General features: G+C 36.3%; 2 protein-coding genes across 5 annotated transcripts in view; one reads left to right on the forward strand and one right to left on the reverse strand.

Annotated features, from left to right (window-relative positions):
* Positions 1 to 6,785: 6,785 nt before the first annotated feature.
* LOC123876409 (protein lin-10-like) overlaps positions 6,786 to 24,038 on the forward strand; it is a 173,326-nt gene continuing 156,073 nt past the window's right edge. For all 4 annotated transcript variants that reach the window (XM_045922688.1, XM_045922694.1, XM_045922702.1 and 1 more), the window contains exon 1: positions 6,786 to 6,843. The gene's annotated coding sequence lies outside the window, so the exon portion shown is untranslated. The remainder of the gene's footprint in view (positions 6,844 to 24,038) is intronic.
* Positions 8,593 to 14,742, reverse strand: LOC123872841 (protein lava lamp-like). The gene is made up of 2 exons (XM_045917423.1): positions 13,092 to 14,742; positions 8,593 to 8,700 (listed from the first exon to the last, which is right to left on the reverse strand). The coding sequence occupies exons 1-2, from the start codon at positions 13,965 to 13,967 to the stop codon at positions 8,593 to 8,595; spliced, it is 984 nt and encodes a 327-aa protein (XP_045773379.1). The 5' UTR covers positions 13,968 to 14,742.

Raw genomic sequence — 24,038 nt, forward strand, 5'->3', positions numbered from 1 at the left:
ACCAACAGGTACAGAAGGCTCAATCCGCAAAGACGTTCAAATAAATAGCGACTCTTTTATCTGGTTTCATTTATTTCAATAATCCTAACGACGAGAGCGTTGGTGAAGCTTACATTCCCAGTTATCAAAGATGCCTGGCACGGCGTCTGACTTCAAACTAGGACGACTTGTATTTAGATCAAACTCTCTGTTGATTGTGTTATGTAGCTAGGGTTGACATGTTTCTTAGTTCTATCACAGAACTCTTACACCGGAATTTTTAGTCAAGTTAGGGGCTTCTTCGGAGGATGATTCAGACCACATGTGTCATACATAACTTTAATGCATTGCAATTTGCATAAAGGTTGAATATGACACGTGTCGTTTGCATCGTCCTCTAAAGAAGCCCTTATGACTATGAATTCCAGAATTATGAATTTCAAACCCGCAATATATACTCGTAGCGTGCATAACTCCTCGGGTCAATGTCCCACCTACCACGCGGCGTTGACCCTGAATGGCCTATTTACGTTACGTTAGTTAACCTCTAGCTTCAGTCAGATGTTTTACGAGTATTTGCAATATATTGTGAACTTTAAAAAAAATACAGGATTTAAAAAAAATGCGTTTTTTTGTTGTACCTTATCAGTAATCATCAGTGCTATCACCTGTCTTAATTTTTACTAGTGTTCTGGCTACACTTTACACTTCACACTTTGTGTTATGTGTGTGTGTAACAGTAACAAACATACAGTGTACGTATGTTTGTTGCTCTTTCACGCAAAAATATTTGACGGATTTGGCTGAAATTTGGAATGAAGATAGATAATATCCTGGATTAGCACACAGGCTATTTTTTATCCCGGAAAATCAAAGAGTTCCCACGGGATTTTCAAAAAACCTAAATCCACGCGGACGAAGTCGCGGGCATCATCTAGTGTATTTATCTCAGGTCACGTAACCAAGTGAGCCCGTCCTGACTGCTGGTTCTACGTTGATGTGTCGCTCTCGAATTGATTAGTATGTTAGATACAAATGTTTGTAATTATTTCAATTGAATTTAGACTGTCATGTTTACGTAAGTAATTTAAGCTCGTCTTTAATTATTTTCCAATTAGATATAAGGACTGTAGAAGAGTTTAATTACATGTTTCTTAGTTCTATGTTGATATGTCGCTCTCAAAGTAATTAGATAATTGCGTTACAATTTATGTTTGTAATTATTCGAGTTTAGGTACGTAATTAATTCAAGCTTTTGTTAAATTGTTTTCAAGCTAGCGACCTGCCCCGGATTCGCACGGGTGCAATGAAGATACTAATGTGGTTCGTGTGGTTATTATACTAATATTATAAATGCGAAAGTGTGTTTCTTTGTCCTTCCTTCACGCCCTAACTAAGCAACCAATCGACTTTATTTTTGGCATTAGAAAATTTTATTAGAATTTGGACAAAAATCATTTGTGTCTAAAGTGACGAATATTAGATCCCGCGATAGTTATCAGTGACTTATTAGATTCTCTGAGCCAGGTCTATGATTGGATTTTAATCAAACTATCAAACAAAAGATTCGGTGGCAACTCCCTGATCATTCATCCAAGCTCCCAATAAACTGAATTTGATTAAAGTAATCTTTTGTCACAACTAATTACAAATACGGGGGTCTTGATAATAATTAATGTAAGTATTCTTCCTCTTCAAACAAAAGATTCGATAGAGACGACTCCCAATAAACTGGATTTGATTAAAGTAATCTATTGTCAGGGGGTCTTTATAATCACAGTTAGTAAGCTTCTATTTGGTGATGCTCCTTATTTCTCAAGGTCGTTCTTTTTGGAAAGACTTTGTTTTGTTTTCGACTATCTTTATTTCATATTCGTCTTTTAATATTTCCTCAAGTTTTATAGTACGTCTGTCTACTTTTGTAGGGTAGATAGGTTACAGAGGTTTGTTCATTCATAACTGGGCTTGATTAAGGTCCAAAAAGTTGCATAAGTCAGTATTCAAAGTTTTCTAAACTGACTGTCTCATAAATTGTCCTTACAGGTTCAAAACAATATTGTATGCGATTTCCAACATGATTTCAAGATGGCCGTAACTAGTAATAATGCTAGATCAGTGCTTCAAATATTATATTGCTAAAGTTTCAGATAAAGTTACGAGCACAATACTAGTTGCATCATAGTCGAAGGTCCAAAGTGGACTGTGGGGATCTTTACAAAGTTATCTGTTAGAGCTTAAATTAGCGAGTAATTCAGAACTCCGTGCAAGTTTATTAGCTCCATGTCAAGTAGAAAGGAAATTAAAGCGAAAACATTGTTTAGTGAAACTGTAACGTCGGTCGGGGCTGAAATATGCGAACTTTTCGCCGGGACAAACTTTCGAGCGTGACTAGATGTTAACTTGAGCACTAGTTAATATGTAAACTTGTACCGTGAATAATTAAAAAGTCCAGTAAAAACCCTGTTCCAACTTCTAAGTACATAGTTACAGGCTGTAATCAGAACGCGAGAAAAACGAAGACAGGTGACAGGTATTGATGATTACTAATAAGATACCACAAAAAAATATGAAAAAATAAAATAAAAATATCCTGTATTTTTTTTAAAGTTCACAACATATTGCAAATAAAACATCTGACTGACGCTAGAGGTCAACGAACTTTACATAAATAGGTCACTCGAAGTCAATGCCGCGTCGTAGGTGCGGCAGCGACCCGGGTTTAGCACGCTATACATTGCGGGTTTGAAAAATACTAAATCACTAAAACTACGAGATAAGGCAAATAGTTATTGGCATTGGATTGTGTTTAGGTAGTATAATAATAACGCTAAGTCTTTGCTAGCGATCTGGTTACACTCTGTATGTAAACTTCTACCGTAAATAATTAAAAAAGTCCAGCAAAAACCCTGTCCCAACTTCCAAGTACATATATGAAAAGTTTGTTTTTCTTGCCTGTGTTTTTTACGAAATTGCTAGTAAAGTTCTTGTAGAATTTCGAAATAAAAATAGTTCGATTTCTACTACGAGAGGCAGGGACTTGGTAATTTGAATTTCTGCTGCCGTAAAACTGCTGTTCTAACAAGGTACGTTAAAAGTTTTACGCCGCATGTACGGGATCGGCTCTTTTGGTCTTGTACAAACAGAATTGAAAGAGTATTTACTTTTTAATCATTTCTGCGTTAGTTTAGGGTGTACTGATAGAGTCTTATATCTGTGGATTGCATTTATAGCAATGGTGGTCTATCATATCAGTAGGTAGCACTGGATGGATGAACTTTGTTGGTCCTAATTTTGCTATAACATTTCCTTTGAACCTTTGAGAGTACATAAAGCTGTCAGTCTCGGTTTCACATCAGACCCGATTACCTTTTACAGGAGGCGGCAGGAAATATTGCACATTTACCTTTAGAAAGAGATTTCGGCTTCGTAGAGCGTTGTCTCTAGCACTCATACTCATAGCTATGTGACATTTTGTCGGTCTCTATGACAACGCTCTATAAAACCATTATCACACTAATATTATAAAGGAGAAAGTTTGTTTGTGTGTATTTGTGTGTGTATGTTTGTTATTCTTTCACGCAAAAACTACTGGACCGTTTTGGCTGAAAAGAACGAAGATAGACTATACCCTGAATTAACACCTACATTTGATCCCGTAAAAATCCAGGATTTTAAAAAACCTGTATCCACGCGAACGAAGGCGCGGACATTAGCTAGTTATCATTCTAAAGTTCTTTGTGTAATATTTCCTACTGGATACTATTATACAACATTTGTTAGCTTTCATATTATTATGAGTTAAGAATAAGAAGTTTTTCTCATTCTTCTTTGCTCTAATCCTGTATCCAGATAAATAGATGCAAAGGTACTGGGAAGAATAAAAGAATCCTTAGTTACTTCTCGCATTGGTTTATTGATACAATTAATCACGAGATTCACAAGTAGAGCGGTATAATTTTGAAATCCGAGCCGGCGGGAACTAATCCAATCATGAGTATCTACCGGTGCACTGTGATTAGGTTGGTTATCCTTGCTTATGTTTCTAAGTTCCACTTGATGTTTATCTAGAGATGGACTAGATAGTCTAGAATCTAGATACAGAGCAGTAGTAAGCTTTTTATTACTTTTCTACACTTACGAATTATCATTCTACCTTTGCTTTTATTCGGAATCGAGATAAATAGATGCAAAGGTAGGAATAAGAAAAGAATCCTTAGTTACTTCTCGCATTGGTTTATTGATACAATTAATCACGAGATTCACAAGTAGAGCGGTATAATTTTGAAATCCGAGCCGGCGGGAACTAATCCAATCATGAGTATCTACCGGTGCACTGTGATTAGGTTGGTTATCCTTGCTTATGTTTCTAAACTCCGCCTGCTGTATATCTAGAGATGGACTAGATAATCTTTACATGGTAGATATAATAGTAGTAAACTTTTGATTACTATTCTGCACTTAGTTTGATGATATCACTATTTTTTCCTTTGCTTTTATCCGGTATCCAGAAAGGAATCCTTAGTTACTTGTCGCATTGTTTTGCCGTAATATAATATAATCGTACAGTAATATAATCATGAGGTTCATAAATAGCGACATAATTTTGAAATCCGAGCCGGGGGGAACTAATCCAATCATGAGTAAGTATCTACCGGTGCACTGTGATTAGGTTGGTTATCCTTGCTTATGTTTCTAAACTCCGCCTGTGCGGAATAAATTCGAATACGCGATGCGATGTGTAGACGTCGAAATTCTTAATTAGCTTATCACCGCTTCTTGAATTATGTATTGAATTTATTAATAACATGATATCATTTTCCCGTAAAATCTGGTTTTAATTTAAATCAACAATACATTTTGTTGATTGAAACTGAAACCAGATATTACGAGGCACCGAATCTCAAAAATCACAGCATCAGAATTGCACGTAATAAATGTACAGCTTCCGTATCGAACTACGAAATTGAAAAACAAAACTCTGGGTCTAGCTTTTCCGGTTGTTGTTCAGTTTTATAGGAAGAGCAAATTACACGGTGGAAGCTTTTGGCTTATTTTAATGGAAGTCTGTAAACGAGGGGTTATCAGATTGCCATGTGTGTACTTTTTAGGGTTGCGTACCCGAAGGGCTATTACTAAGCCTTCGCTGTCTGTATGTCTATCGGCGCAATCTATCTCATGAACCGTAATAGGAAGAGAGTTGAAATTTTCAAATTTTTACCTCTCTTTCTATAGTAAACAGTAACTTATATTTTACTTTTTACTTTACTAAGTACCTATCACCGCAATCTATTATAGGACGGTAAATTACTCGGTCCAAGCTCCAGACAAAAGCTAGGTGTACTTATTTTCTTCTCATAGCGGTAGTTCATAAATACTTAATACAACTGTAAGCGGTTGTATAATCAGGTCTTATGGCCGACATACACTGGAGATGCACTTTCATAAGCGATGAGAGGCTTTACCTGAGCCCACTCGCTTTGTGGCGTGCTCTATGTGCACTCTGTCCGGAGAGAATCCAATATGGAAGGCATTTACGTCGTTGTACTGTTCAGGCATCCGAATGAAATGTTTCATAACTCTATGTAACTTTGGCATTGATCGATCAGAGCTATACGTTTGCCTTTTAACCAGTTGAGTATATCTGAAAAACCGGCCAAGTGCGAGTCAGACTCGCGAACCGAGGGTTCCGTACTCGGGTAATTTTTCCGACATTTTGCACGCTAAATCAAAAACTATCATGCATAAAAATAAATAAAAATCTGTTTTAGAATATACAGGTAAAGCCCTTTCATATTATGATACCCCACTTGGTATAGTTATCTTACTTTGAAAATTGAAACACATTTTAATTTTTTTTTTTAATGATGTAACCACAAACTCACAGTTTTCGGATGAATTCCTTTAGTTGTGCTATGAGACCTGCTACCTGCCAAATTTTATGATCATAAAATTTGGCAGATTTTCTTGACAGACACGACGGACGGACGGACGAACGGACGGACAGACAGACAACAAAGTGATCCTCTAAGGGTTCCGTTTTTCCTTCTGAGGTACGGAACCCTAAAAACCCGTTTCCTTTCAAGTATTTATCTTAATTCTTACGCAATATCACTAGGGGAATGGGAAAATGTTAGTTTTCGATTTGCCCTTCAAGATACCCGAATTGTAATTAGTAGGAAACACCGATTGCGGAAGCGTACCTATTTCAAACCTTAGCCATGCGTATGAGGAATGATGATGCAAAACGTTTCGTGCGTGTAGATGGAATGTCGACGACATAGAGACGATATAAATCCCTTTAGAAAGGTTGCGTGTTCCATAGTAACTGCATCACGACCTAACTTAAAATTTCGTCAAATACTTGAAAAACTGCATTAAAATGTTTAACTTTTGACAAAAAACATAAGAGACTCCAAAAAACTCGAGTTTGTGGCACATAATGGTTTTTTAAAAGCATGCATTCAAACTTTCATGAGGGACGATGCAGATTGTAGAGCAACCAAAAGTTTATAAAACCGAATTAATAGTTTTTTAATGTCCAGTTTTCTTAGTATTAGACTAGGTTTTTTCCACGGCTTGATCAGCGTGGTGTTTGACCCTAGACCCTATTGACATTTTTCAAAATTCTTTTTTAGTGAGGGTCTAAGTTATTAGACGGCAAAATCTAGTTTCTAGACGCAGCGCTTTATACTTTACGTTGATATTTCAGTCAGTCAGTTTCTCCTTTTATGTATATCATATTTAGAAGATGTAGCTATATACCTAGTAGTATATAAATAAACTATTCTTTTTTGTTTCAGAACTCGCTGGTTTCAGCATTTTAGTGAGCAGCTTTACAAGTTTCATTCATTTTATGGGATTGATGTAAGTTTGCATGTTTTTTTAAAATATATTTTGTGTCATTTTGAATGTTTTAACTATTTGTTCAGTATTGTTAATTATTTTAGCCACTGATTTCATCTGTAGTAGTTTTTTGGACTGAAAATAAAAAATAATTATTGTGATCAAGTTATACCTATACCTTTTGAAAAGAGTTGATAACTTCTACAAGAATTTGATGGTTTAGCAGTTATCGGAACATTCGATTTGCATATTTCCACATATCCAAAATCCTAAACCTTAATTTTATTGATTCCAGAAGCCTGCCAATCCCAGAAGAATATAAATTCCAGAAGCCTATTTAACCCAGAAACATTTCATCCTAGAAGAATATAAATTCCACAAGCCTATTTATCCCAGAAAGCGGCCTTTTCATCCCAGAAGAATATGAATCCCATAGCCTATTTATCCCAAAAGCTTTTTTATCTAAGAAGAATATGAATCCCAGAAGTCTTTTTATCCCAAAAACCTTTTCATCCCAATAGAATTGAAATTGCAGAAGCCTATTTATACCAGAATTCTACTTACTTCAGAAGCTTATCGAAATTTTACGAGCACTGTAAATTTTGTATACTTACTATAGTATTTTTAAGGGTATAAGGGTACAAAACTCTATGGTATGAAGTCTGAAAACGAGTTACCTTCTGATTACCACAGCCCAAGATATTTCCTGCACAAGACGAACCGTTTTTAGATTTTGCAGATTCTCTTCATACCCTCAAATAAGATAGGATTTTCAGACCCGAGCAGTCAGGCTAGTGTTTTTATCATTATTGCAAGATAAATTTGCGCTTGACGACGAGCATGTCTTAAAGAAGTCAATGATGAGCTCAAAGTTGGGGCTCACTTGCCTAAACGATCGCTATTCACTCTTGTATTGAAGAAACTTAAGTTGAAAAAAAAAATTAGGTACTCTAACGAAGTACTTATCTGAACTCATACTTCAATGACCTCTTTTCCATTACTTGTAAGATGGTCAAAAGTTCGATTCCTGCCGGTTTCGCAATTTTTGCCATATATTTAAAAATTTAGAAATTTCCTTGAAAATTAAAAACACTTTCATAACAGTTATTAAAAAATATGGCCAAAAGGTCGTCAAAATAAGTAGATATACCACATTATTCAGAAAGTCAAGTCTTACTGACTTGATCGATTTTCCTTTATTGATAGTCTTCTATTTGTAAACTATATAAAAACATTCAAACTCCTTTAATTCCATTGCTATTTCTTCACTTTCCAGTACTACACCAATAAACTGGGAGCTTTTATATTGGCTAATAAATTTGTCAATGGAGTGCCACGTCGCCTCGCTAGCGGACTGGCAAGGAAATTTCAGTTCACCTGCTTCACTCGTTGCACACCTTTTATTCGCTATATTCGTACAATTTTCAAGACATCCAGCAAAGCGAAATGATGATTAACTAACTTGTGCTACCGGATCCTATATTTTCTTATTGATGTTACTGGCATTGTTCTTTTCCAAAAGGATCAAGAAACTAATGAACAATAGATAGATATTTGGGAGACGACTAATTAAGCAGTAGCTCTTTGTTGTTCCAAAATTTAGTTCATTCTTATACTATAATAACTCTTTACTCACGAAGTTTTTTAAACTGGACTTTTAGACCTTTTTGTACGTTAGAAATGTATAGCAAAGTCTACGTGTCCGAGGCGTCAACGTGCGCAATTTTCGCCACACGATGGCGTGGTCTTGGCAAATTGACGCTTCTCGTCCTAGTTCTGTGCCTTAAACCTTACTTCATTAGCAACAGGATAATCTCTTCCATCTACGAAAGTTTTTGTCTTTTTCGTCACGTCACGTTTTTTACGTCTGCTATTGTACTACAGATTTCAATCAACATCACCGTGATCATTTTTGTGAAACTGCTATAAGAGGTATTGTTTGATCCGTGCAGTATTCATTACATGTGAAACAATAGCATTGTAGTTTAGCAGAAAGCCCCCGATGCTCATTGTGCAGAGCGAGGGAGTGCGCTTTCACGTAATCGGCTTGCAGCGTAGTGGCGCTCGCGATAAGGGCTCGCTGCGGACTGAAGCGGACGCTTATTGTAGAGCTGTTGTGAACCGCGGCTAATGCTCAGTTATTACCGCTCGCTTATTGCTCGTTTTCATTCCTCGCTTTCCCAAGATCGATTTGTGAGAACTTACGATTCGAGAGAATAGCATTGTAGTTCAGCGGAAAGCGCGCGATACTCATTATGGAGGAGCGAAGGAGTGCGCTTTCACGTAATCGGCTTGTAATAGTGGCGCTCGCGATAAGGGCTCGCTACGGACTGAAGCGGACGCTTATTGTAAAGCTGTTGTGAACCGCGGCTAATGCTCAGTTATTACCGCTCGCTTATTGCTCGGTTTCATTCCTCGCTTTTCCAAGATCGATTCAAATTCAAATTCAAATTCAAATTCAAAATGTTTTTATTCAATTAGACTTTTACAAGTTCTTTCGAATCGTCAAAAGCATCTACCACTGGTTCGGAATGCCTTTCCTACCGAGAAGAACCAGCAAGAAACTCGGCGGTTGCTCTTTTCAAAGATTTGATATACAATATTATGCCATGTATAAAAGCAATTGAAGTCCTGCGCATTGCTGGAGCGAATCGAAGTTCAAATCCACGCTTTTTTATCATTTACATAATCTTCGATAGTATAATATGCTTTTCTCAAGAGCATATTTTTAATAGATTTTTTGAACCTGTGTAAAGGCAAGTCCAAAATTGACTGAGGAATTTTGTTATAGAAGATTATACCCATTCCCACAAATGACTTTTGGACCTTCCTGAGACGGAGTGTAGGAGTCGCAAGCCTGTTACGGTGTCTAGTCAGCCTGTTGTGTAGATCGCCAACCTTCTTGTAACTAAGAATATTTTGTCTTACAAAAATTATGTTGTTGTAAATATATTGAGAGGCTACGGTAAGGATACCTATTTCCTTAAATTTTTCTCGAAGTGAATCGCGTGGTTTTAAGTTATAAATTGCGCGTATTGCCCTTTTTTGTAATACAAAAATTCTCCCAATATCTGCCGCTCTACCCCATATTAAGATTCCATAAGACATAATACTATGAAAATAAGCAAAATATACTATCTTTGCGGTCTCCACGTCAGTTAATTGTCGAATCTTTCTAACCGCGTAAGCAGCAGAGCTTAGTTTGCCAGCAAGAGTTGATATATGGGTGCCCCATTGCAGCTTCGCATCTAAGGTTATCCCCAAAAATGTAGTAGTCTCTTCTATTTTCAAAATATCATTATTTATCATTAAATTAATGTTACTTGTGTTCTTGGTATTGGGCAGTGCGAATTCAATACACTTAGTTTTTTTTGCATTTAAAAGTAGATTATTTACAGTAAACCAGTGAGTTACCTGAGATATGGCACCATTTATATCGTCAAAATTGTCCTTATTTCTATCGACTTTAAAAATCAAAGACGTATCGTCAGCAAATAGTACGATATCGCAAATATTTTGGACTACATATGGTAAATCGTTTATGTATACTAAGAACATGAAAGGACCTAGAATAGAGCCTTGAGGAACACCCATTAGTGAGGCTGATCCGGATGACTTCACATCATTCACACATACTGTTTGAATACGATCACTAAGATAGGACGCAATGAGACCAAGCGCAGTGTCTTTGATTCCATAGTGGCTCAATTTAACTAAAAGAGTCTCGTGCTCAACGCAATCAAATGCCTTGGATAAATCACAGAAAATACCAATGGCATTCTGTGACCCCTCCCACGCATTGAATATATGCTTTAACAGCATTGCGGCCGCGTCGGTTGTTGATCGACCTTTAGTGAAGCCATACTGTTCAGAATGGAGTAGCTTATTTAAATTGAAATGCTGAAGCAGTTGGTTGAGCATGATTTTCTCAAATATCTTGCTCAGTGTTGGCAAAATTGAAATTGGCCTGTAATTGTTTGGGTCACTTTTGCTACCCGATTTAAAAAGAGGTATCAATTTACTACATTTCATGAGATCTGGAAAAGCGCCTGTATCCACAGACTCATTAAAAATTAAGGCTAGATATGGCGCAATAATATCAATAATATTGTTAATTATTTTTACTGATATTCCCCACAGATCTCCGGTTTTTTTGCTTTGTAAAGATTTGAACACTTTAACAATGTCATATGGAGTAACGTATTCAAACCTAAACAACACACCGCATTCAGTGACATTGGCCCTGAGAAGATCATAGGCTTCTGTTGGTGAAGAGCTAAGGGAACTAGTAGTGATGACTGGAATGTTCTGGAAAAAATTCTCAAATGTATTTGCAATTTCAATATTGGAGTCAATAATACGGTTATTAATTTTTAGCTCCAATTTATTGTTATGCACTTTTTGTTTCCCAGTTTCATCCGTGATGATATCCCAAGCTGCTTTAATTTTATTATCAGAATTAATAATTTTTTGCTTTATGCAGAGTGACTTTGCTTGTATGCAAACCTTTTTGAATAATTTTGAATAATTTTTTACATATTCAACAAATGTGGGAGTGTAGTTATATTGTTTTTCTGCATACAAGTCGAACAACTTATTTCTACTTTTATAGATGCCAACAGTAGCCCAGTCACTAAATTTAAGATTTTTAAACAGTTTTTTTTCTACAATTTTAAAGGTAGAATTAAATTGAGAGTTTATGAGATCAAAAAAAGCATTATAGTGTTCATCCGGACCACCCTGAGTAAAGTCAAGTTTAGGTAAAGCAGTTAAAACCTTTAGTTTGAACTGCTTTACCTTTTTAGTGGTTACTGGCCTATACTTTATTAACTTTGTTATGTCTTGATTATCACTGGGAACAGATATCATTTGTCCACAGTGATCGGATCTTAGATTCGTCATGATCGATTTTGCGACAATCTTACAGTCACAGAAAATGTTATCTATACAAGTGGCTGAATTTGCAGTTATCCGTGTTGGTTCATTGAAAATTTTCTGTAAATTAAAGCTTTTAAATAAATTGAGTAATCTGTCAGTAAAAGAAGTGTGAAGCAAAATATCAATATTGAAGTCTCCACAAACTAATATCTTTTTTGATGACCTACATATCCGCCTCAAGGCCTCTTCCATAACGTCCTCAAACAGAACAAAGTCACCTGAGGGGGGTCGGTACACGCAGACGACAATATAGCGCTCCAGCTCAACACAGGACAGCTCAATAGTGCGTTCCAATGAAAGATTAACAATGTCTTTCCGTTCTTTATAATTGATATTGTTGCGGGTTAATATTAAAGACCCTCCGCGTATAGCTTTCTTTCTAGAGAACGCACTTGACAATTGATAATGTTTTAAATTTACTATTAATTGATAACTATTGAGCCAATGCTCAGTGAGGCATAAGATGTCAATATCAAATTTTTTAATAAATAGTTCTATCTCATGTTCCTTGCCAGATAAGCCCTGAATATTTTGGTGTACAAGATTGATTTTACATAGCTTATCTGTTGTCGCACTACTTAGTTTAAAATCTTATTACTGTTTACAGTAGTGTCCATGCAACTATTTGTATCCAAACTATTATAATAGTTTGTATCCAACGTAAAAAAACTGGAATTAGTAGTATTACTAATTAGGTCTATATTATTAGTACAACATGTACCGTTTTCAAAAGAACTCAAGCTAAAAATAGCTGTGTCTTGTATATTACAAGCTACCAAGGTAGCTATTTGTTTCTTATAACTAAGGGGCAAGTACATTGTATCCTTTGTCAGTGAAAATTTTTTTATAAAATTATTCGTGTCTATTATGTGAATATAATCCCTATGGCCAAAACTTAAATTATTAATAAGCATGTTGAGTTTATAGACATACCTATTTTGTGCTGGGGTTAAAGTGCAAGAGTAAGGAAAAGTGCACAATATGAATTTACAACCCGTATTTTCTTGTAGGTCCAATAGGTATGCAAAACTTCTCAAAATTTGTTTTTTTGTTATTTGCATGCTGTCACCTATCAACAAGACAACTGTACTATATTTATCTAAACAGCAGCCTTTTAAATTTTCAATTATATATTCATATGGTGCCCCTGGGTTACATATGTTGATCACTGTTTGATGTAATTTATTACTTATTAAATGACCAAAGTCTTTTCCCAATCCATCTGAAACAACAAATGTTTTCCGCTGAGGGCAATGTAACGAGGAACCATTGTTTTCACAGCCTTTTTGTTGTCCTATACACTGACTGTCCACTGGCATTTCGTCCGGAACCTTATTTGAGCACTCACATCTATTAATCAGAGAGTCAAGACGATCTATATTATAATTACTTAAGGCTAACAGCTCATCAGCGGCCAGTATATGCTCACCGACCTGTTTCTGTGACAGCTCGTACTGGGAAGTAACTGTTTTCAAGGAGTTTTCCAGTTTTAGAATCTCCTCATTAAGACTCCGAACGTCAGTTTCATATTGAACTCTCATCTCTTGCAGTGAGGAACAATATGTATTGAGCTTATTTAATAAATCTGAACGTTCTTTCCTAAGCCTAATGTTTTTATTACATAATTTCTGAAATTTTATTAATTTTTTCGTTTTTTTAATTAATTTACCAATTTTAATGTATTTTTTAATTTTTTTGTGACTATTTAAATGGATAGTTTCTGAATGTGGCTTATTATTAGCAGCACAAGGGCTGTCACAGGTCAGGCCAATTGTCAACACTGGTGCTGTTGAGGATGAAGCAAGCAGCTCATCATACAAGTTATTTGTTTTTTGTGTTTCATAACTTGCTATTTGTGACTGAAGGTCACAAATTAACTGTTGAGATTTGCTTAATTCATCCTCTAACATAGATATCTTTCCCAGAGCCTCTTCATAAGTTTGTATGCACTGATTGAACGACCCTACTGCCAACTGAAGTTGGTCGCGCTCCTCTGATAACAAAGTATGAGCGTTGTGCAGGTTTGCAAGTTCAGACTTTAACTGTGAGTTCCTAGCAATAATGATTCTCATCTCAGCTTCACTTTCATCTTGTTCCTTCAGTAATTGGGTATTTAATTGTTTCAGTGATTTTATTTCGTGTAAAGCATTTTTCAGTTTCTGTTGTTCTTCAAGAGCGGCAGCTTTTCTGGTGAACATAGGAGCCATCTTGTACTATATACCTGAAACACACCAATAGATATATGTAAGTGAAGGAAATGGAAAGTGTTAGGAGTCTAGCAGAGAGAGGATGAGAGACAGCGAGATAACAAAAGTGAGATAAGTTAATAGACTAGGAAGAAAAGTTAAAATTAGTTTCCTGGTATGTTGACTAGGTTTATTACCTATATCATAAAATAAACTAAACAAGTAATAAGTAGGTACTTGATGCAAACACAAATAAAGAGGCCATAGGAAAATTTAGTCAGACTTACACTATGCCTAATAACTATTTATACCTAACTCAGGTGGACTATGTCGTACTGTAATCATTATGTGTACAGTGGAATGTTAGTTTTGTCTGAGGCAGTAGGTACAGACTGTACAGATCATTCTTCAACTTCACTTCCACTGTAAGTCAAGCAAAGCGAGAACAAGTTTTGCCTAAGTGTGTGGAGGGACGTGTCTCGAGATTCTCGAGTATGTACGAATACCTATCGTGTAGGGAGTGTTGGATTACTGAATAAGTTGAATAAAATAATAACAGATACTCCCCCGGTAAAAGTCCGTTATAGGTTATTGAATCACGTCACACCGCTCACAAGTCCGTCTCACTGGTGCTGGTTGGCAGTAGATCGGTATTGAAATTATGATTTATCACAAAATACACTTTGATTACAGTTGTTTTACAATAATTGTAGTCTTATTTAAATGTAAATTTACTTAAAATTGTAATTAAAATTAAACAGCTGATTTTCAGACATGTCAGCTTCAGTGTTGCCACCTTCCCAATCCCCAAAACCCCCGACCCAAAAAGAGGGGTGTTATAAGTTTGACGTGTGTATCTGTGTATCTGTGTGTCTGTGTATCTGTGTATCTGTCTGTGGCATCGTAGCGCCTAAACGAATGAACCGATTTTAATTTAGTTTTTTTTGTTTGAAAGGTGGCTTGATCGAGAGTGTTCTTAGCTATAATCCAAAAAAATTGGTTCAGCCGTTTAAGAGTTATCAGCTCTTTTCTAGTTTTCTTGTAAAAAGAAGGTTAGATAACCGTTAGGTTCATAATATTATGTCAATAGACAAATGTCAAGCTGTCAAGATGGACGTTGGCTAAATACATAATTATTTATTTGAAAATGATGTTTTGGAAAACTCAAATACTTTGGATCGTCGGGGGTGTTATAAATTTTTAATTTACACTTGTGTTTTTAAATATTCTCTATTATTCACTTGCTGAAGTATCTGTGAGCCCACGGCATTATTATACCAGGATAATATTATTGAAGGGAATCCGACCCTTAGCAATCCATACTAATATCACTGAATACCTAATAGTACCTACCTACCTACCAGGGACTAATATTATAAATGTGAAAGTGTATCTGTTTGGCTGTTTGTTACTCAAAATTTTGTACAAAGATTACTTGCATCCTGGATAGGCTACATTTATTTCGAAAAATCCGCGAAAATCAAAGAAATTCCTCAGGATTTTAACCAATATCCATGCGGAGAAATCGTGGGCATCACCCAGTTAACAATAAAATGGCGCAGAGAAAGATATACCAATACACGTACCAATATAACCGAATCTCCAATTTTAAAGGTAAAGTAGAAGGAGTAAAAAGTCCAACGGCGATCATTAGTAAAGAAAAGCGTTCCAGAACCCTCGTCAAATCGGTTCGTCCTTTCAATGCGTTTATATTAAAGCGCCAGTGGAGCGAGAAAATTATCTTTGCTGGAACAATCATCGATTTTGGGATCAGAATGGGGCCGCTACATCGCTGTCAATTATACGCTATGCGTGCCCGAAGTACTTTATCTAATTCACTGGTCAATGGTTATAAGTGATAGGCGACTGGATACGCCTCGGATTAGTATCAAGGCTCTGCTCACATATAGATAACGACCGATAGTCCAAATTCTGGACCTGGAAACTGGATTTTGCATGTCTATAGGTTCTCTCTATAATGTAGACCCTCTCTGATTATGAAAGGATTGTGAAATTCCTATGGAATCTGTAGAAAACCTTAATCCAAGCAGAATTCGGTAAAATGCTTGTAGGTTTTTTTCTCTCTCGTCTGGCTTTACAAAGATTAGCCAATGTCAAGTTTGTAGTTATTTACAAGTTAGAAAAACTATATTATAAGTATGGACTTCGCCTGTGCCGGCGCTCGCCGACCTTGCCAGTCAGTTCCAGCATGTTTCCAGCACCAAAAAACACCAGTGAAACACAAAAACCGGCCACTTTTAACAAAAAAACACTCCAAAAAGATGCGCGCCAGTAAACGCTAACACCTGCTTGTAGGTTACTGTTGCCTGAGCGCTTACAGCTCAAACTTCTCTGGCAGCTATGCTCAATGCTACCGTTACCGAAGCCTAAGCTGCTAATATTTGCCGCTTCAGCAGCTAAAAAGAAGCGATTGTTTAGTAGATATGCCTATAGCGTTAGTCTAGCTAATGGTCAGAAGGTTGCCCATGCGTTGGCACAACCAAATCAAATATCCCGAAACCACCAGCAAGAAGTGGTTTGTGAGGCGAATTAAAATATTCCAGAAATAATACGTCGTGATCACCAGCCGTTTTGTTATATAAAATGAAACAAGGACGAAAGACTAGTAAAATTCTAGAATACATAATTTTTACTAAGTTCTTTTGAATCGTCAAGTGAATATATCCCTGAGTATAAGAAGTTGCACATTCTTCAATTTGTATGATACTTTCTTAAGAGGGCTCTCTCCGTCACTCGTTTCATACAATCGTAGTTCCAATTTCATTTGAATATTAAGCAACTAAAGTCCATGAAATTTTGCAGACATATTCTAGAAACTAATATCTATGTCTGTGGTTTTCCAGATTTCTGTTAAAATATTCGGTTTCAAAGTTACGCGGTCTTAAAAATTTTCATACAAATCTTTGAGCCCCTGTCATTTTAAAACTACATATTTTTTAGAAATATCTAAAACTTTGGTTGCTTAATATTCAAATGAAATTGGAACTACGATTGTATGTAACGAGTGACGGAGAGAGCCCTGTTAATAGGTAGGTAATATTTTATCGGGTGGGTTTTGTGTATGAAAGATTTATGTAGGTCAAATAGCTACTCCATTATGTTAAAGCATGGTTTCCTTGCTCTATTTTTCCGCTTTATATTTCAGGATTAGGCCATCATTTTTCATGAATTTGCCTAAAACGGGTTGGCCATTTCCCTTTATAACAAGCTGCTACGCCTGGGTTATTTTAAAGACGCCTTTTAAGGGTACTTAAGATGCTCCACTTTGATAAAATTTTGTCCTAAAAACTTAAAAGCTATTAAATATTAGATAGCACACGTTAACTTTTTTAATATCTTAATATTTAATAGTCTTGACTCGCTGGTTGACTTATCAACGCCTAGCCTAAACCCTTGGATCTAGAAAGCTGAAATTATGCATAGAGGGCACCATTATAAAGTAGACAAGGAATAAGGGTAGATTTTTTCCCATTGTAATTCCCATAGTAGAAAAACTGCGAGCGATTGCTAATCGCTATTATGAAACTAAAATAGTGATAAAGAACTTCAATTTGCTCTTCTGTTAATTCTAGTCTATCTTGGCTTTAATTAAAGCCGCTAAGAACCATTTATCTTCCGCTGCAGAAATATTAAACTCGATGACTTCTTATCGTAATGAACGAATAAGTTCTGTGTAGTTTAATTAGTTTCTTGCTCTATTTACTTAGGTTTCTTTTTTATTCGATGACATCATAACCCTTGACTGCGATCCCACTTGGTGCTACAATAGCGCCGAAGACGGAAGCAGGCTAGCTTGAAATGTGTGTGGCAGATTTAATTTATAACCCTAGATAACTGATAAATTCTGTACTGCATGTTTTTGTACCGAAACGCTATATCGCTTGACGGCATATCTTTGCTGGTTGGGTAGTATGGATACGTGTATTCATTTTGGTGGTTAAAGTTTCTTCAATCGATAGGTAACTGAAAAATTTACGATTTTCGGATTTTTTCCTTTACTTGTGCTACTAAACCCTGCTTCTTTCCAAAGTTCAGAATCTAAGTCAACAGGATGTAACTGCACTATAAGTTTTCTAAATACTTTATGTTAATTTCAACTTGATATCTCCACGCTATTATGAGAAAAAGGGTCTTGCTCTTAACAGACAGACGGACAACGACGTGATCCTATAAAGGTTCCTGTTTTCCTTTTGAGTTACGGAAACCTAAAAAATGGTTGCTTAAACCAAAACAATTCATCACGGCATTCTGTCCACAACGTTCATTGTCTCACGTGAGACTAACTTCCTGATATTGCCTTTTCTTCGGCCATTTTCTGATTTATGGGGGTAGAGGTTCTTACCTTTATTTATCACGAGCAATTTTCCCAATGTCAGATGTTTTTGTTTTATTGCTGGGAGCTGTTTGGTTTATTCAGAATTGTGAGCGAGATTGTGTTTGACAAAACGGTTAGGTAGTTCTTTTTGTTCAAACGATTGACTATCCCTAGAGGTGCTAGTGCTTAACAGGGCTCTCTCCGTCACTCGTTTCATACAATCGAAGTTCCAATTTCATTTGAATATTAAGCAATCAAAGTCCATGAAATTTTGCAGACATATTCTAGAAACTAATATCTGTGTCTGTGGTGTTTTAGATTTTTCTAAAAATATGTAGTTTTAAAATTACAGGGGCTCAAAGATTTGTATGAAATTTTTTAAGACCGCGTAACTTTGAAACCGAATATTTTAATAGAAATCTGGAAACCACAGACATAGATATTAGTTTCTAGAATATGTCTGCAAAATTTCATGGACTTTGAAATTGAAACTACGATTGTATGAAATGAGTGACGGAGAGAGCCCTCTTAACATTTTTAAGCAGTTATTTTTGGGTAAAATGCCGGTACCAACACAGATATTTTAGTGTTATGAATATCTCAAGGACTGGCCTGTATCAATGTTCACATTTTGACCTACTTTGGTCTAAAGGCCATCTACAAACTGCATGCCGACCTGAATGAAAATATTTACCATGCTTATCAATTAATTTTACAAACGAAATTTCGCTTTGAGGCCCCATCTAAAAATCTAAGCAAAATCAATCACCCTATAGCCTTATAGAGTGGCCGATAGTTGTTTATTTTACTGCTCAAATAACTTTGTGGGTGTCGAGATCCAAACAATCGGATAGATTACAGTGACGGTGGAACGAAGAACGTCTTAGAAGTTAGAACTAGGATCGTTGGCTGTGGCGTGATTTTATTTTATGACGTTTTTGATAGCTCAGAGATAAGGCTGTGGCGTGATTTTATTTTATGACGTTTTTGATAGCTCAGAGATAAAGTTACAATTATTAATTATCTCTTGGGAATGAAGAAATATACCTGTGAAAAAACATTATGCAAATTAAAAAATGAATCGGTATTTTTACCAACTTTTAAAATCACAAAATATACTTGGCGAAGTTAAAAAGTCTCATTTCTAGGTCAGGTCAGAGTCTTTTCACATTTCTTTAGTGAGTCAATACATTTGAAAAGTCTACAAGCGAAATATGTAAGAGTTTTATTTTACTTACGCGACGAATTGCGAATGCTAAGACAGCATAAATGTTTTATTCGTTTTCTATTTGCTCGGGAGGAATTTGATTCGCCTCTCGAGTGCACTCAGGCGATGTTGAGTAAGGGAAAGTAATTCATTTATCAAACATTCCAGTTTCTTGATAGACTGAAGGTGTCAGTGGCACTTCGCTAATGCACCACCGGAAGGGGTCGACAATTTGTCTTTCATTTCCTTTTAAATATCCGTTGTGTCCATTAAAGTGTTCCTGTCATATTTTTAATTACATCTTTGTGAAAGGAAATCATAAATTGGGATGAAAAGAACTGATTATGGAAAGGTAATCAAATTATTGATTATGTTATCAGTCATTAGTGATTAACTGATTAGTTGTCTGAGAAACTTGTTTAAACATTTGAAAGACACAACAAGCCTTTGAAAGAATTTTAAAATAAATGACAAAATTATAACCGATTTTCTGCAGTGCAATCGTAAAAGCAACAAAATAAGTTAAAAGATTCGTCACATACAACGATCTGTTAAACATTCACACGTTTAATTGTTTTTTGGTGCAAACTCACGGTAGTGATACTAAAAATATTAGTGACATGTTTCTAAAATTTTTCCAACAAGTTTTTAACGTGAACTTTCATGTGTAAGTACATGCAAGATGTATAATGCGACAAAGTTTATCTTCCTTATCCTTTTCAAACTTCCCAACAGCTTTCGCAGTCGAGTAGAATATCTAATACAAAGATCCTTTGACGCAAAAAGCAGCGTTCCGCCTGATAAATATGTTATAGTCTCAAGGGATTTGAGCACATTAACCTTCGTTGCCTCTTGAGTGTCACCTTTAAATATAAGATGAACCTGAACATTTACTTGCAAATGCTTGTAACAAAACATCGATTCCGGCCACATCTCTAGCTTTTTGGGGTTATTTATTTATTTATTTGGAAAACATTGCACACACAAATATATATACAGAAAACCATTAGATGAAACTATACTAGGTGGTGCAGAGGCGGCCTTATTGTTCTAGCAATCTCTTACAGGCAACCTTTGGTGTAGGGATTTAGTGACCAGAGCGCGGGATGGTGCACAAAGTAAAATTAATAAGAATGATAGTAGCATACACATTGAATAGTTAATTAAAATTATGGGGTTATACGCATTTTAAGCAAGTAATTTTGCTTTAACGGTGAGCCATCGTGAGGAAATATGCATGCTTAGAGTTGTCCATAATATTCTCAAATGGTGTGTGAAGTCTGTCAATCCGCACTTGGCTAGCATGTTGGACTTGAGCCTAATTCTGAGAGCAGACTCTGACTGCCGTAATAGGCCGGCTTTAATTAACACGATGAAGGAACAGAGCAAAACATGGATCAATTCTCACGTGAGGATTGGTTTTTAGGGTTCCGTACCTCAAAAGGAAAAACGGAACCCTTATAGGATCACTTTGTTGTCTGTCTGTCTGTCTGTCCATCCGTCCGTCCGTCCGTGTTTTTTCAATTTTCAAAGTAAGATAACTATACTAAGTGGGGTATCAGATGAAAGGGTAAAACCTATACATTCTAAAACAGATTTTTATTTATTTTTATGCATGATAGTTTTTTATATATCTTGCAAAATGTCGGAAAAATACCCGAGTACGGAACCCTCGGTGCGCGAGTCTGACTCGCACTTGTCCGGTTTTTTCATGACAAGTTAGCCATTGACTGCGATCTCATTTAACGTCGGAGTTGAGTTTTATGGAGCGCATTTTGACTGTGCTCAGACTTGAGACACTGTTAAAACGAGACAGCGTTATATCGCTGGTATAAATCTGTCTCGTTTTAACCGAAACTTAAGTCTGAGCAGAGACAAAATACGCTCTTTAGATCTGAGCCTAAGATGTAAGTGGGTTTAAACCGCTTACATCGGAAGGTTTATAATTAAGAGGATTCATACCCTATGAGCTATTATAAACTGCGCGAACATGGAGTTTCAAATTAAACTAGGTAACTATTACTAGCCGAGGCCTCGTCGAGACCGGAAATACTCTTTTTATTCATAATAAATAAGTTTTTAAGGATAAACAAACTATAAGGGGTCAAAATTGCTCAAAATTGATTCAGGGGGTATGAATCCGCTTAAAGCTAAACGGTTTCTACGCGGCATCCGTACCGGAACGCTTTATCGCTTGGTGGCACGGCTTTACAAGGCGGTAACTAGCCGCAGTCAAAAACTTTTCAACAAACACACTTTGCAAAGCTAATTCTACGCCGTAATCGAGTCATTATCAGTCATTGTCAGCACCACTTTTCCGTAGGGTCCTCTGATTTTCTCCCTTTTTGTTTTAAGGATTTGCTTTTGCTAATTTTAATCTAAAACCTTTGCATTAAAGTCTGTTTTATACTGTTCGCTTAAATTTCGATACGGAATAAACAAATCAAATCGTACCTGTCTAGTACTATAGCACTAAACAAGGCGTGCGCGGCGGCGGCCTGCGGGAGCGGGGGGCCTCGCGGTGCGGCGCCGGCGCGCGGCACAATGCATTCGCGGTGCTACCGGCTACATGATCATACCAGTGTTTCTTTATTAAACATTTGATTATATTAAACATTTTTAAAAACCAGCTAAAAGTGTACAGTCCAATTCAAAGTCAAATTCAAGTGCAGTGCAACACATCACTATACATTTTGGTCCTTCACCCGTCAACGAAAAGGAGCCACGCCGCGAATCGCCATACATACAAACCAGCGAAGACTTCCCGAAGGAACATTGCATCGCGGAAACCAAAAAGGCAGGGACATGACTGAGTGAGTTTGTTCCATATCCTTCTTATTCCTTCTAGTTTCCGTCTTCTAGCATTCTTTCTGGATCAGACATCTTCGCTAAAATTCAATTAAATCATCTTGTCGGTACCTACAGTACAACATTTTTACTCTTAGAAGCGGGCGACGAGCGACTACGCCGAGTTCAAAACCGGTTCCTTATCGCTTGCTAGTGGCTTACGCGCATCGATTTGAATGCATTTCGTACCTACTTATGACTGCATTTAAAACTTTAGGCATTACGCGTGTTATAACTTTATAACGCGTGAACTATTTTGCATTTTTCTTCCACATTACTTATTATTTTAACTTCAACTTTTCAAATTACGTTCTTTGCTTTATTTCGCTTGACTTTATTCGTTAAAAATGAGTGACCCACGTAGCAAAGAATTAATAAAACTTCGTGGTAGCATTAAAGGTAAGCTAACTATATTTCAAAATTTCTTAAATAGTTTAGATAAATGCGACCACATGAGCGAAACTCAATACAACGAACTTGAATGTCGGCTGAGTAAAATTGATAGTCTACAGAATGATTTCGATAAATTTCAGACCGAGCTCGAGATTTTGTCGGACGATACTAGTCAACTGCTTCTCGAACGTGAAGAATTCGATACGAAATATTTTTCGTTAGTGGCTGAAGCACGTACAATCATGAATAGAAGCAAACGGCACCTCCAGCGTCGGATGTCAGTGTCTGAGGCGAGTGAAGGGAGCGAAAGCAGAGACGGTGGCTTTCACGACTTTGTTCGTCTTCCAAAAATTTCACTTCCTTCTTTCGACGGAGAGAAGATGACTCAATGGTTGGAATTCAGAGATACGTATCTTTCTTTAATTCACTCTAATAATAATTTAGGGAACATTAATAAATTTCACTATTTGAGAGCAGCTCTTAAAGGCAGTGCCTTGACAGTCATAAAAAATCTTGAATTCACTTCCAAAAATTATGAAGTAGCATGGCAATTGCTATCAAGTAGGTACGACAATGAACGTTTGCTTGTAAATATACATGTCAATTCGTTACTAAATTTCTCAACAATGACAAAAGAGTCTGGAAAATCCTTAAGAAATTTAGTCGATACAATTAATCGTAATTTATGTGCATTAAATACCCTAGGTCAACCCACTGATCACTGGGATACCTTGGTTATTCATTTAATGAGTCGTAAGTTAGACAGTGTTACCTTTCGTGAGTGGGAGGAACATCGTAACTCAATAACTACTTCTCCTACATTAAAACAATTTATAGATTTTCTAATAGGCAGAGCTGACTTATTAGATACTATACAACTTGAAGAAACACAAAGACAGTCAACTTCACAAACAAATCAAAATACACAATTTACACAGAACAAGCACAATACACAATCAAAAAATACAAGTTTAAATAAAGAAAAAATTACACTTAAAACCACTGCATGTCCTTTATGTACACAAAATCATTTTTTATTTAGCTGTTCTGAATTTAGAAAATTAAGCGTAGATGAACGCTTAGAAAAAATGAAGAATTTCAGTGTGTGTAAAAATTGTTTACGGCCTGGTCACAAAGACAGTCAGTGCCGCTTAACTCACTGTAAATACTGTTCTTTAAAGCACAGCACACTTTTACATAAAGATAATGAACAACACACCACAGTTGCCTTATCTGCCAATATTCAGACTAGTAACAAACCTCTTACATTGCTTTCCACAGCATTGGTGAATGTGGTCGGCGCCGACGG

This window comes from Maniola jurtina, chromosome 2, assembly GCF_905333055.1.
Source record: "Maniola jurtina chromosome 2, ilManJurt1.1, whole genome shotgun sequence".
NCBI lineage: Eukaryota > Metazoa > Arthropoda > Insecta > Lepidoptera > Nymphalidae > Maniola > Maniola jurtina.

Bases quoted from the DNA above. Each gene is read 5' to 3' on its own strand.
- LOC123872841 (XM_045917423.1), bottom strand. From the start codon at position 13,967: ATGGCTCCTATGTTCACCAGAAAAGCTGCCGCTCTTGAAGAACAACAG. The intron at 8,701-13,091 runs GTTCCGGACGAA...TGAAATCTGTAG, and splicing joins GATGTGAGTGCTCAAATAAG to TACAATAGCAGACGTAAAAA.